General features: G+C 42.2%; 1 protein-coding gene across 1 annotated transcript in view; it reads right to left on the bottom strand.

The window, feature by feature from the left end:
- Positions 1-14,423, bottom strand: part of T265_08842 (hypothetical protein) — a gene marked incomplete at both ends in the record, with an annotated part of 56,114 nt that overhangs the window by 11,397 nt on the left and 30,294 nt on the right. The window contains 2 exons of the mRNA XM_009174754.1: positions 9,622-9,965; positions 12,493-12,746. Of these exons, the coding sequence (XP_009173018.1) occupies positions 9,622-9,965; positions 12,493-12,746 (598 nt within the window). The remainder of the gene's footprint in view (positions 1-9,621; positions 9,966-12,492; positions 12,747-14,423) is intronic.

Here is a 14,423-nt window from a genome sequence, read left to right on the forward strand (position 1 = left end):
ATCAGGTAGGCGCAGACCCCGAGTTTCCGTCAACTTTATGTTCTACTTAAACCCAAATTGGACTTTTTTCGGGAAATACACTCATTTGCAAATCAATTTGGTTCTTCACGAGAGACTCAACTGAATCTCTCGTTTATGATATTCTATAACTGAATTTGCTGCACACAGACCGCCTCATGATTCGGTTGGCACGATATTCGAGACATCGCAGTATATTTTCATAAAGGAAACTACTCACAAGGTTGATGAAAACTCTTTGACAGCCCACGACCGGTTTCGCCCCTTTTTGGGGCTCATCAGGTAGGCGCAGTCGTTTCCTTTCCATCAGCAGCACATTCAGTTGTAGAATATCATAAACGAGAGATTCATTTGAGTCTTTCGTGAAAAACCAAATTGATAATGAGTGTATGATTTGCAAATGAGTGTATTTCTTGAATAGAGGCTACATTCTTCATCCCAGGTTAACAATTTTGTGAAAGAATTTTGCGTATGACACCCATCTAAACACATGAAGTTGCGTTAGTGATAATTTGATCTCAAAAACACTTGGATGCTTTGAGTGGCAAGTATGAGATCCCAGTATATTTTGAAGCCGTAGTATTACTGATTGTCAGCTACCAATGAAGCTGAACGCCTGATGTGAAGTTGATCAGCCGTGTTGTATTTCATGGTGCGTGCACTCTATGAACATCCAAGCGGCAGGACAACCTAGCTTCAGAAACGATAATTGCAGTCTGCAAGTCCCACGGAAAGTTGCCAATCTCAGATCAATTTCCGGTTTCCTAATATAGGAAGTTTTGACATATACTTGAAAACTTGAAAACTTCAACTTATTTGTGACTCCCAAAATGATTTATAGACTTGCAGGAACTTCTTGGAAAATGTCTGCTTCAGAGGATGACTTAAAACCGTGTTAGAGGTAACGCCTTCGAAGAAAAACAGCCGGAAAAGGAACACAATGAAAAAATAAGTGTGGTCTGTTTCAAATGCTGATCTAGCCAGGAGGTGATCTTTACACAAAGAAAACACGGTATCCCAATGGGCATTATCCTGGCCGTTTGCATGATCGGCACCTTGTAATAGTGATTAACTAGTGAGAGATTATTTGTGTTCCAAAAAACAGCATTATCCATTTTTTTTTATTTTCAAGTGGCTTAGAGGATTCAGTTTCAGGTAAGCCTGAAGCCGAGATCCACAGGTCAGTGAGTTATAGAGGTGAGTCGTCGGCGTTACAGTCAGACTAGGGCTTGGAGATAGAATAACTCAACAAATTTGAGAGTCGCACAAATATTTGTTGCGTAGGTGACTATTGCTTCACTTCACAGTGAGTTTGCTAAGTCTCATCATCATTGGAGGGGCATCAGCAGTTCGTTGTGTGAGCGGTTCTTTCCTACTTATATACGTTTGTATGGTCTCCAAAGGTTATCTGGTATCCACGGATGTGATTGGCCAATCGGGAATCACCTTCCTCACAATGTCACAGGTTTTCTTTGAACACACAATTCCGGTTTTATTGGCCAGATTTCGGTGACCTTTGGGACATACAGTAATCTGGATCATACTAAATTCTGTTTACAGGAGCAGCCTGACCGTGGCTCATTCGATTTGACCCTGTGGCCGATCGATTCATCTACTCCTTTTCTCTTCGTGAAGGTATCTAATCAATCGGGTGGTTTCTATGAGCCCCGTGGATATACCCAATCTTGTACGGTTCCTGCCTAATTGCATGCACAGTCGAGGTGGCATGGACAATCACAAGAAGCTAGGTCTGCTCATTCGCTTCATTCTTTTGGTGACCTTCACAGGGACGCTTGGCCACCGGAAACATTAAGTGGAAGTCAAAGCAAATTGAACGTGTGAAACGCTTTTGATTCAGCCCGTTTTTCTTGATTTTCTTCACGCCTTGGAACACGCAATTTCGGCTAAATTCTCAAAACACTATGTCACGTGCTGAAAGTTCAAAATACCGGTAAGTCCCGTCCAAACTAAGGAAGAAATCGTTTCAATCCGGGGCCCTTGATCTCTCTTGTTACTTATCACTGGATGGTTCTACTTTGCCGCGAAAGTGCAAGATTTCTTTCCGCTCATTCAGTTTGGCGACGAGTATGTTTCAGTCGTGTACAGGTCTTATCATTATTTCTGACATACTTCAAGTGGATTTATGACCTTATTCATGATAACAGTCTGGCAAACGCAATCGTGGGAGTATCATCTACCTCATTGACTAGATGGTACCTAACGTAGCGCTCTTGCGTTAAACCATAATTTTTCTCACACACGCTTCATGAAACTTTAGAAAAAAGTATCTCCAAGTGTCCTGAAGTCGAAATAATCAAATTTTCGTTCAATGTAACCAAATGTAACTTAGCTGACACAGAAGTAGTCCTCAAACAGTGGAAGTTCGTTTGATATAACTACAGACACTGCGAATCCCTCTAATTTCTTCACATACTGTAGCAGAAGGCAACCAAGTCACCTGATCTGTCTGCATCATGTATTTTATCCAAGTAAACGCCACTTCTTCCAACTGGTGATTTTACAAGATCTGAACATCGGCACGCCTGTTCATTCTACTCACTCAAAGGGTCTTTCTCATGGTCACGTGGTCCAAATGCAGAGGATCGCATGGCAGTTGCTGAGCTTGCGTTATTCTCATTCTGATAGGGTTTATTGGCTTCGTAAAGGATTATATACTTAGCTTTGCAAGACTCTCACATTATCCTAAAGATGCGTGGCAAATCTTCGGTTTTCTCATAATTCTATTCAGATAATATGTCCAGAAAACTTCAACCATAATTTTCAAACGAGTGCACCTTGTTATCATGCATCTGGAATCTGCGGCGGCATCTTTGTTGACCAAAATGAGTTTTTTGTCGTTGTGAATAGCTGTAGCATTTCTAAAATTCATGTTCTCATCATTCTGATTTGAACAGTCTTCGTCCTGTCCTCGGACAATTATTCATTCTCATGAGTCCACACCAAAGTGGACGAAGCACTGGACTATAGTTCCGCTCATCATCCTTAGCCCTGCCAGGGTTTGAACTCCGCAAATCAGACAGCGTGTTATCACTACCCCACCCGCGCAGGCTGGACGCACATGAATTATCACGCGCCTGGACAAGCGAGGAGAAAACGAATTCCCTGGGCTAGCAACGCTGGTAAAGGATTGCGTGATATTCATCGATTGACACTAATGAATTCTTGTTTTGTTTGTTTCGACGCATTCGTGACTGCGAATAATAATCAAGAACATTGTGATCATGACCTTGAGGCATTATTGGTTGAATCCACAAACGCCGCGCACGTCTAGTGGGCACATCCACGGGTAATTATGAGTAAGATAAGAAAACTGGTTTTCATACTGTTTCGCTATTTCACAGATGCCTAATTTTTGCTCCATTAATGATCGATGTACCGTTTCAAAACGCAGCATGAATCCAGAAAACAGCTGTCTGAGTAACGCAAAGTCTATAAAACGCTCTTAATTATATTACTTTTTACTATCTTTTCTGCTCCTTCTCCTATTTTCTCTTCTCCTGTTCGACGGAAAAATTGAAAGGTTCCGTATACCGTTGAATGAACATTCACGTTTAAGGTCATTTTGATTAAACACACAAAAACAAACAAATCAATAGCAGATATACTGGCAAAAGAGGAAAGTTCGGTAAAAATCCAAGAGAATTAACTGCCAGTCTTTTCAATTCATCCGTAACGAAAATGAAACTTAAGTCTAGCTTTGATTGTTGGTTATCCCTTAATTACCTGGTTTAAACGTGTGAATAATCGGAGACAGCTGCGTCTGAACGATACTGCACAATGGTTGCACCTTTTCAGGGCAAATGTGAAAATGTCATGAGTTCTGAGTTCATTGAGTAAACGGTCCTGATGGATCCAGTTGGCGGAGTTAATTAGGTGCAGTAAGAATGGTTACAAAATAGTTGGAAGAAGGCTTCTGCTCTGTGTCGGAATGAAGTGACATTGGACGCCGTAGAATAATGTGGATGTTGAATCTAGTACGTTCTTCCCAGGTGGCCAGTGCGTGCACAAACTAGAAAATTCGTGGGTTTTTCTACAAGTCAGGCAAATGTTCAGGTTCTCAGACCACAGAAAAACCTGAGCTGCCGTTTCACTGTTTCACTGTGAACTAAAACTCTTATTGACTCTGAGCATTGACGAAGTAAGCTTTTTATGTGGGTGAAAGTTTACTATTACCTGATACCTAGTGATGAGCTGTGTGGTTCGAAAGGTAACCGCAGTTTGAACCTATGGCAAGGCTGAGTAGATGCAATTTAAAGATTGTATAGGACTGGATAGATAAAACCTATTGTAAAGGGTAAAACAAATGCTGTAAACTGCATCATCTAAACTGCCTCTTGACAATGATCTCAACCACATACATGCAGTGTTTTGGAGCAAATTCAGTAAAATGTCCATTCCTTGTGTTTCAAGCAAAGCCTTGACAGAATAAGATAATAATGTTTTTGAAAAACACGGACTGAAAGAACTACCTTCACTAATCTGAAAGTGAAAATCTACCTAAAGCCCACAGAAGTTTCCTAAGGATGGTTGACAAATGCAGTGTGGAGCACTGAGTAACTGTTCACGAAGAATCTGGGAACAGGATTCGTGAGGCTGTTGATCAGGTGGCAGTTGGCTCGCAGATATTTCGTCAGCAAGGGGTGAGACATCATCAGCGCGCGGTGGTTAAGTAGTTCATTCACTGCTGCTTGCGTCTATGTAGGTTCTGAATGGCGCATAATACACAAACTGCTACTGGGTAGTACGTGATTTGCTCGATTCTATCACGATTTAGATTACGTTTTGGTTTGACTGTCACGCATCTGGCTGGTTCATTGAGTACCTACCTCTATCGCAGTAGTTCTATTCCCTTAGTCAGACTAGTTTATTTCGAATTTGATGTGTGTTGCTTTCTAGTCAGTCTTCCTGTCACTGGATTGGTCGACCAAACACCTACGTTTAGTAATTTTCTTTGATTTGGCTCACTCGTTTGCCATTTTTGTTGCTTCCTATCTCTTGACCTATTCGTAAAGTAAGCTTTTGTTTCGTGCAATTTCCAATTGTAATTCTGCTAGGCATCTTGGCTTGCTGATTCATCTTTGTTCAGGATGGGAGCTCCAGTGATCTTCAATTTACCCAGGGATTTGTCTTCTTAGTGACCCCTAGAGGTGTTTTCTCCGGCTTTTGTTTTTGAGCTCGGGTGTTCCGAATCTATTTGTTTCTGAGAGTTTGATAGATTGGGTCTATCGCGACGTGTCTGTTGATGGCTTTCTCAGTTGGGCACCACATCACCATAAATTCACATTAGTTCTTGCTTGGGTTTGTATACCGACACGGTCACAATTGAATTTATACCCCTCTTGATCTTCGTGAGCGGAGAGGGTCCATAATTGATCAAGATTACGAACGCATGGACAAACATTATTGTTTTCTGGAACTCGTCATCAGGTCAGTACATATCTAATGGTAAAAATAGAGGCAAATAATGGAATAAACTTCTAGGATTAGTCCGAAAAATGAAAACGTGGAGAAGAACGAATGGTTGTCGGTGCACTCTATGTCGCATCTAACTGAATGCTGTGAGAGAGCTCAGAGGGCCGTTGAGCAACTTAGTCGGGTGATCGGTGTCACATGATCAAAACAGACTCTTTCTGTGAGATTCGTTTTTAACATCACAATACCGGATTTCGCAGTTATTGCGACTGGTTTGGTTGTAGTCAAGCGACACCGTTGGATCGATACTGGCAGTCGATTGGATACTCAGTAGATAGCGTGAAACGACTCGTTCGGATTGATCTACCTAGTACCTAGTAGACTGTCAACAACGGTCCAACGGTGCCCCCTTGACTACAGCCGAAGCGGTCCCGTTAGTTTTGCGAAACCCAGTACTATGTTTTCAAAAGCGACTCTTTCGAACAGTGAGTGGACTTTACCATTTGACACGGATCAACTGACCAAGTCTCTCAAGCCCCCCTGAACTGTCCATCCAACTAGATGATACGTCTGAGGAGCCAAAAACCAATCGTTCCAGTCTCCATGTTTACATTTCTCTAACCAATCTTAGCTACTTCTATCATTATTTACCCCTATTTTGACCATTAGATAAGTAGTGACCCTGATGACGAGATCAAGAAAGCATTAATGTTCCTCACTTTGTTCTTATTCAAACCATGGAAATATCTGAGAATTGATCATACCGTCTAGCGACAGGTTTGTGTAGTCTAGTGAACGGATTCCTTTCAGTTTGTTCAACGTAGTGTTTGTTACAGTTCTCACCTTGGATTTTGTATATAACGACTGCCTTTATCAAAGTTTCTACCTTTGCTTTAGGTGCTTCTTGAGGGGTTTCGTCGGTGCGTTTGCTGCTGTTATATTCTATCAGAACACTCCTGCGAGCATTTTCGAAACGTCTCCGATGTGCAGAATTGTAATTCGTTTGTCTTCTCTTGCGCTCCTGAGTTAGTCTGGTTAAATCTTCTCCAAGATCTCCAAATAAATGATTTTTCTCGAGTAACTAGCGCTTCGGAAGGCTTTGTATGGGCGATTTTCCTCCCTAACTTTAAGTTAGGTGGTGTCACTATTCGTTTCAGTTTGCCTTGAGAAGGTCTGGAGGCTCCGCTTGTAGCAGCTTGGGTGCTTATCTTGGTAGCTCTGTCCGAGTCACATTCCTATCATTGTCTGTTGGACAGTTTGGTGAGAAACACCTTCCGAGAATGCATCTCAAATCTGACGAATTTGATATCGTTCTTCATCGTTAGGTTGTTCGTTGAAGTTCACTACTGTTTAAAGTTGGGAAATATATGCTTTGCCTTGTATAACGGTCGTGCAACTCTGTATCTGTCCCTTGGCTTCCTGCTCCGCTCACTATGGTGTATCAAAAGGCACGATAACACTGGACAGTCCTTTATAAAGACAAAGGGAAATTATTACAACTGCATTTATAGGGTAATCACAGAGTGTTCCACAAGGTCATGCTAGAATCGCCGTGAGGGAGCGTGAAGCTTCAAGTCAAAGATGCCCGTTCGGGATTGACTGGCATTCTGGCCAATCAGGGCATGCCTTCGTTTGTTCCGTGTCCTGCACGTGACACATTCGTCCAAATGATGTGACGTTTGGTTATTAGGGACGGATGGCCTCCGGACGATATATTCTCCAAGTAACGATCCTTAACTATGAATTTATGTCCTGAATTACAGCTCGCTCCAGCTTTTGCACTGTCATGGTCAAAACCAATCATGAAATTGGTGATATTATCGGTTTGTATAAAGTAATCCCGGTTGAATTCAAAATGTGTTGTCAGACAGATTTCGTGCAATTCACAAATGTCTTACTTTTTGGCTCAGTGGTTAGAGCGCAAATTTACTGACCGGAAGGTCCGTGGTTCGACCCCGACTGCAGCCTCTCGACTTCCCCTGTCTAGGCTTGGGCAACCTGGCGGTATCCCAGCCCTCGTACTTCCTTCCGGTGGCATGGCAGTGAGGCACCGAAAGAATGTTACAGCCGAACGATTTTTTATTCGGAAGTCTACAGCTATTCAATAGATCACTCACATCTACTTTGACCGAACCGAGGCCCACAATTGTAAATAGTAAGCTCATATAGGCTGACTTCGTTCTTTCGCCTTTTTCGACCTGGTTGTCCTTCGGTTTCAAATTATTTATTGTACAAACGGATCCGATGGCACCATAGTTCTTTTGAAAGGTCGTACATTGGTGTTCTAGGGAGCGACACAATGAGTCATATTAGTAGCTTCCCTTTGTGCACTTTCAGGAGTCCGCAAAAGCAGGGACTATTAGAGTCGCCAGCTCTCGTTCTCCAACATTGTTCTATTGAACCTCTCTGTAAATCATGAAGTATTCTGAGGGCTTCGTTGATTTCACTCGTTATTTTCTATCAGCTTCTCCAACACATGGTGACAGGAGGTGGCGTCCTCAAGTAAAACTCGCGCCTTATTCATGTAGTCCGGTTTTGTCCATGACGACCATCATGCATCCCTTGTCTACCAAAGGAATGACAATGGTTTGTCTTTCTTTCAGTTATTCATTGAATTCTTCTGTTAACGAGAAAAAGTATTGGGTGTTTTGTTGAGTCTGATGGCTGGAACGAAGGTTTGACGGGGTTGTTCTCGAGTCTGGTAGAATCCATCGCTGCTTCTAAGTACTCCAATTCCGCGCCATCTATGAAGCTGAGGTTGATTTCTTCCATATAAATGCTCTGCCCTGGCTGTGTGCGCTGCGTACTAGGAAGGTTCTTGAGCCATGAATTGTGTGAATAGTTTCCATATAAGTAGTTCATGATTGGTCCCGATATTTATTTTCCAGTGTATGGTGCTGGATTTGATTGTTCGTCCTATTGGCACGCTGAGCTGATGCAAGAGTGCTGGTCCTACTGTTGTCGACCAGGCCAAGCTTTAAACAACCAATCATATTTGAATATAATCTATTCATCATATACCTTATAAACGCAAAGAGAAATAGAGGAGGTACCCACCGACGATGTCTGTCGACTTGATGACAAGACGTCTGCAATCCATGTAACGAGCTCGGTGGGCAGATCAATTGGTACGTGATCAACAGCCAATGAGCTAACTCAATCCACCAGTGAAAGGAGGAATGCATTTTGTTGAGAATAACTAAGCGGTTACAACCCATTAGGCACGTAAGTAAATATCTCATCTGCACAGCTATTGGAAAGTGAACATTCTCAAGCGTCCTGTTGTATTTTTCTGGACATTCTTTGAATGTTAAATAATGATGGATGAACACTGCAAAGCGATCGCACAGTTTTCTCAGCAACCTTGATCTTCCATCAGATGAGGAGGTAGAGGTTGGACAGCAGACCGTACACTACTCGTATGCTTCATCAGTAGTATATATCACTCAGGAGTATTTAGATACCTTTCCGATTTTGAAATTGACATGATGACTAACATTCGAGCACTTTAGCGATGTAAGCCGTTTATTTGGAACTGAAAGCAGAAACGCTTACCAATCATTATCAGTGTTTGACTTTAATCATTGAGGCACAAGGATTGCTTGTTCGATGTGTGGTACGATATGTTTTACTCGCTATAATGTTTTACCATTTGGGCCCCCTAATCATGAGTTTTCAATGTTTCGATTAAATTCGTATTCCCTTCATGGCCTAGAAATCTAAAATACATCAGTGGTTATCCATGTCTCGCGTAACGCTGAGACACTCTTGGGATAACTCATCTTTGTGTGTTCACGCGTGGCGCGTGGACGTCTGTCCGTAACACGGGATAGCATCGTTTCAAGTATTTGAATCAATATAGTCATGCAAAAAAGAATACTGGATGGACCACAACTCCTATGACAATGAATATAAATTATTTTTCGTCCTGAAAAAAAGCGATGCTTCCGCTTTGAAGAGGCCTAATTCAGTGTGCGATCCCTCGAAGCGTTGCCGAGAAGCTGTGCCGTTACGATTTCCATAAAATGGTAGGATTCTCGGGATACTACAAAAGCGGAATTTTTGCTCGTTTTGTATCAGTCCTACAAAAGACCAGTATGTTGTCACATGCTTTGCAATTTCATTTATCACTTAAGCATCTGTTTGTCTGCCACGCGCCTCTGGACTTACCATTAGTTTTCACAGCAGTATCCACTGTTTTTTCCACACTCTTCTTATTCTCCGCATATTCGCGCTTTATACTGATTTTCCTTTCAAACGGATGGGCAGATGGTTCCTCTTCCGACGACAGTCTGGGAGCGGTCGATGGTTGAATCAGTTTGGGCGAAGGCGGACTACCCGGTGTTTTCAGAGAAGCCACTGACGAGGGCGATTGTTTCTCTGTTGAATCCAAAGTTGGAGAGCTGCTCTTCGGAGAAGGAGAGGGAGATTTGGATGGATTCGAAACAGGCGAAGCATCAAGCTTTGAAACCGTGAGTTTTGGTGGAGTCGGAGTACGCGAGCCGTTGTGCAATCTAGGTAAACAGAAGACATTCAGTTGGTATTTTCATGGTTTAGTGAAAAGAGAGATATTTACATAGGTCGGTGGAACTAGAAAACAGGAAGTATAATGATATTCTCTAGCAAAGATACTCGCCATCAGATTGGCACAATATGACTCTAATAAGAACACTGGAGTTTTTCGCATGACTTGATTACGAAACCTAAGCGTAGACAATAGATTGGGCGTTTCTTGATTAGAACAAGTGAAGAATAGACTGTACCACCCATTAGGTAACAGATACACTAGTAGAGTTTTAAAAAAACTCAGGAAATAAATTCAGTTTGCTGTGCCAGAACCAAACAGAAGTTTGGCGTCTAGGCACTCACCTGCTTACAACAGAGGAGTGGTTTTTCTCCTAACACCTCAGTTGACAACAATGCTTGCTTGAAACAGGAAAAGAGTCGATTCTGTCGTGAAACTGAGACATCTGCTATTGGGATTGAGCTGCCAGCCTACAGATGAGGTCAGTCTACTCTGGAAATCCAAGAATTACTTTTTAGTTCATCATCCGCACTTCGCATCTAACACATTTCTCGTTCGAACCCCCGGTCAGTGGCTGAGGACCGTGCCACTTAGTTAGAAGCAGTTTATCAGTGGTGTGAATAAGTGGCAATTACGTAGCATAAATCACGGGGGCACTTACAAACGCACACCGCGGTAGCCATATTTCTGAACAAAAATCAATGCAACTTCCGGGATTTTTCTTCCTTATACATATTATTCACTGGCTTGAGCCAAAGGTGTTCAGTTTAATGAGGCATTGTTCAAGAGTAAGCATTCTCAACCCAAGCAACGCCCGAGGATCTTGCTGTCGTTCGCATCAGAAGACTTCCTTATCATCTCCCTTTATTCTAGACGATGCAACAAACTCTAGCCATGACTGCAATTACTGTTGCTGAAGGTCGGTTAGTTTCACTCTTGTCCCCGCAGGTTCTACACTCCCTAATGAATTTAACCCACTTCACGTGATTAATGCATTTGCAAAACTTCTGGTCGATGTCACCAAGCAAGTCTACGGGGTGCCAAGTGATTCGGCGTGAGTTGTCGAATGCCACTAAATGTTTCGAAGCTCATCCATAGAAATGAACGAAACAGGCGATTACAGTTCGATTGCGCCAAACATCAGTCTTTCATCAGAGACACATGAAGGCACTAGCTTTACCTTGGAGAACTACTGACTCCTCTCAGAAAAGGACGCAAGGGTTCATCTGAAGGTATGTCATTTCGGGGTTTTCATCAACAACATGCAGCCACTTATTATACTCGCATCCTTTCAAACTACATTTAAATTTGTCCTGTGGGACCCTATGGGAAGCATCTGTCACAACCGTTATGTTCTGAATTTTCATGGAGCAATACTACTCAGTAACAGATGNTGCTGAACCATAATCTCAACTCTGGACGTGGAAAGAGATATTCGATATTGTGCGAAAACGTAACAGCAATATGGTGATAGAGTCAAGGTATGCTGAAAAGCAAATTCAAACAAGGCCTATAAACACGAAAACTTCTCAGGCTAAAGAGTGGTCTGGTCGAGCGCAAAAGGTCAACAACCAGTTTATTGGTCCTAAAGACGCATCGGGATGGAAAATCCTGCTAGTTTAGCACGAATTCTGAAGAACTGGTAGACGTCGCTTTCTATAATCCAGAAATACAGCTCTCAAGTGACCCATTTCGGGAGTGGCCACATATTATTGGGTACAATTAAAACTAGTTGTATTTAGGATATCAGAATGTGACATTTCACCAGTTTACTGTGTGATTTTCTTCTCAGTTCTCACTCTTTGTGCTATGCTATCTATCGATCCGCACCATATTTCAAAAACTGCCACCTTGCGTGTAATGTTGTCGGGATAACTGATCAAATCTAGAAGAATACGAAGGTTTTTTTGGGGGCGTGTAATGTTGTCGGGATAACTGATCAAGTCTAGAAGAATACGAAGGTATTTTGGAGCAACGGCGTTGTGAGTAGCGTCAGTCAGCAAAAGTGGCAGCATTCCTCATAGAGAAAGTGTGCGAGCTGAATTTAAGGGCGGGTAGTTAAAATGGCAGTGAAAACAGGGAGTAAATGGTTGCATGGGTCGGATCGATACCCGTGTTTGGAGTGGAAAGGTTCCATATTTTTACAGAACACGAATAAAAGGCTGTTAAGAACAGACCGATTATACATGTGGTTTTGTTGTTTACGGTGCTTCACCTAATGCCACAAAGTTAGCCAATTGCTCACATTTGAGTGAACATTTCATGCCTCTCAGGAGAAATACCCCAGCAGACGTTTAACTACAGAAATACTGGTTAGATACATGCAAAAGTATACCTTAGGATAACTCGCTATATATAGAATATATATCACATCATATCACCACCTGTAGTTTTGCTTTAAACATCTAAAAAGACGTGACAAATTTACTACTTCAAGTACATTATCACCCTGCAAGTGCTGATTTCCTGAGATGATTATGCATGTATCAGGGACCTGGGCATATATTTGCACCTACTTATGAGGCGGTTCGTGACCGTTTTCCGGTCTCTGTTCATCTACACTGCACCGTCTTTCAAGTAGGTTGTAGGTCGCAGTAATCTCGTCAAAGTTGTTGTTTTTTAGAGACGATACAATGGCATTCAAACCGAATCCCATGCTCATCAGCTGTTCAATTCGGTTTGGATCCGTTGTCTCCGATTTTGTTTCCACGTAAGGAGTCAATGGGTTGTCGTCGTAGCTGAGGTTCACCCAAGGATCGTTCATTATAGACTAGAAAAACAGACAAAATAAAAGAAGAAGTGTAAGTGATGATAATTCCATTTTTGACAACTTGGATGGTGAGTTCAGACTGCTGTCGTCACACACCTGTCAATAAAGAATGAACTCAAAATGTGTAAGATTTGATCAGAGCGTCGGAACAGCTATTCATGAACCGTTTTTTCTCGTTTTTTTATTCGCGCAACTGTTTAAAATGACCAAATTGTCCGTGAGGGGCTTAACACGTATGAATACTCGTCCAATAACGCTTTTCTTTTCTTGGAATCAGACGAAATTGTTTCCAGGTATTGCGGTATGAAATAATTTTTCTGCAGATTCGATCATTCGACATTGAGTAGCAAGGAGAGAAGTAGAAGTCAATGCTGCTTGGTTTGGTAGCCCTGGGTCGGAAACATCGGATCTTGACGGGAATAGCACTCTCATCTAGCAGTTTCCTCACACCAATGTAAAATGTACAAATCCAACCAATTTCCTCCAACCATGTTAATTAATCCAGGAAGGGTCGCACACACGCCATTTGGGTAGAGGTGGGTTCAGTTGCAACAGCTGTCGAGTTTGTATTGATTCCAGTTGGTACGAAGGTCGGTGCTTTATATGATGCAGATCTACTCGGAAAAACTACCAGGAAATGACCTCGGTAGGCCGTTACTCTGTTTTCGAGCCATTTTAGTGATATATGACACCACGAAAAATTAGTGTGAAACGCAGTGCATAATACTTACCCTAGATCCAAACCTTATATTGGGCCAAATAACACTTGTGAGCAACTGCTTGCAAATTTTCGGTAGCCAGGTACATTTCCCAATAGGGTGAAGGTTGAAAGAGTAAAACTTATGATTTTGTTAGATGAGTTGGGGAGCAATGAAAGAATACGTGTGGGAATGAAGCCAATGTGGTCGGGGAAAGTAATGGTCTGAAATGGATGGTCGAATGTAGCAAAGTTTTCAGTGGATTGTCTGTGAAAACTAGACGTGCTGTCGACTATCAGGCGTTACGTCTACAAAACTGACTGGTGTAAGTCCTCTTGCGTCATTCAGAATGGCTCGTTTCTTTTCAAACGTATGTTAAACTCGGATTCCGCTGAAGTAAAAACAGCACAGGGCCTGATCACCATCCAATTTATTTGTAACAAAACACTCAAATTGTTTTGCTCATCCGACCATACTCCACCCTCATTTTCTCTCGAGATCCAGTCGTTTTGTATCATTCTTGTGTCTACTGACGAACCATAGCGTTTCATTTAGCTATCCGCTTTTCATAGGGTGGTGAACCTTACTGAAACACAAATGGGCCGAATGTTCTCTTTCAGTAAGTGATGAAAGAAAACCAGCACATTTGTGGGAGTTTAGCGACTTGATAAACTAACAACTCTCTTGGTAATGCACTGCTCATAAGGTTGCTGAAAATTCGCTGACAGCCCACGACCGGTTTCCCCCTTCTTGGGGCTCATCAGGTAGGCCTAGTCCCCGAGGTTCCGTCAACCGTATGTTCCACTTGAAACCAAATCGCAGGAAACTAGCGAAATACACTCATTTGCAAACTAATTTGGTTTTTCAGGAGACTCACCTGGAACCCAGCTGAATCTCCCGCTTTTAATGTTTCCAGGTAACTGATTGTGCTGCCCCAGTAATATTGGATTACAAATATACATGTATCGCGATACCTCAA

Source organism: Opisthorchis viverrini, assembly GCF_000715545.1.
Source record: "Opisthorchis viverrini unplaced genomic scaffold opera_v5_239, whole genome shotgun sequence".
In the NCBI taxonomy this organism is placed as follows: domain Eukaryota; kingdom Metazoa; phylum Platyhelminthes; class Trematoda; order Opisthorchiida; family Opisthorchiidae; genus Opisthorchis; species Opisthorchis viverrini.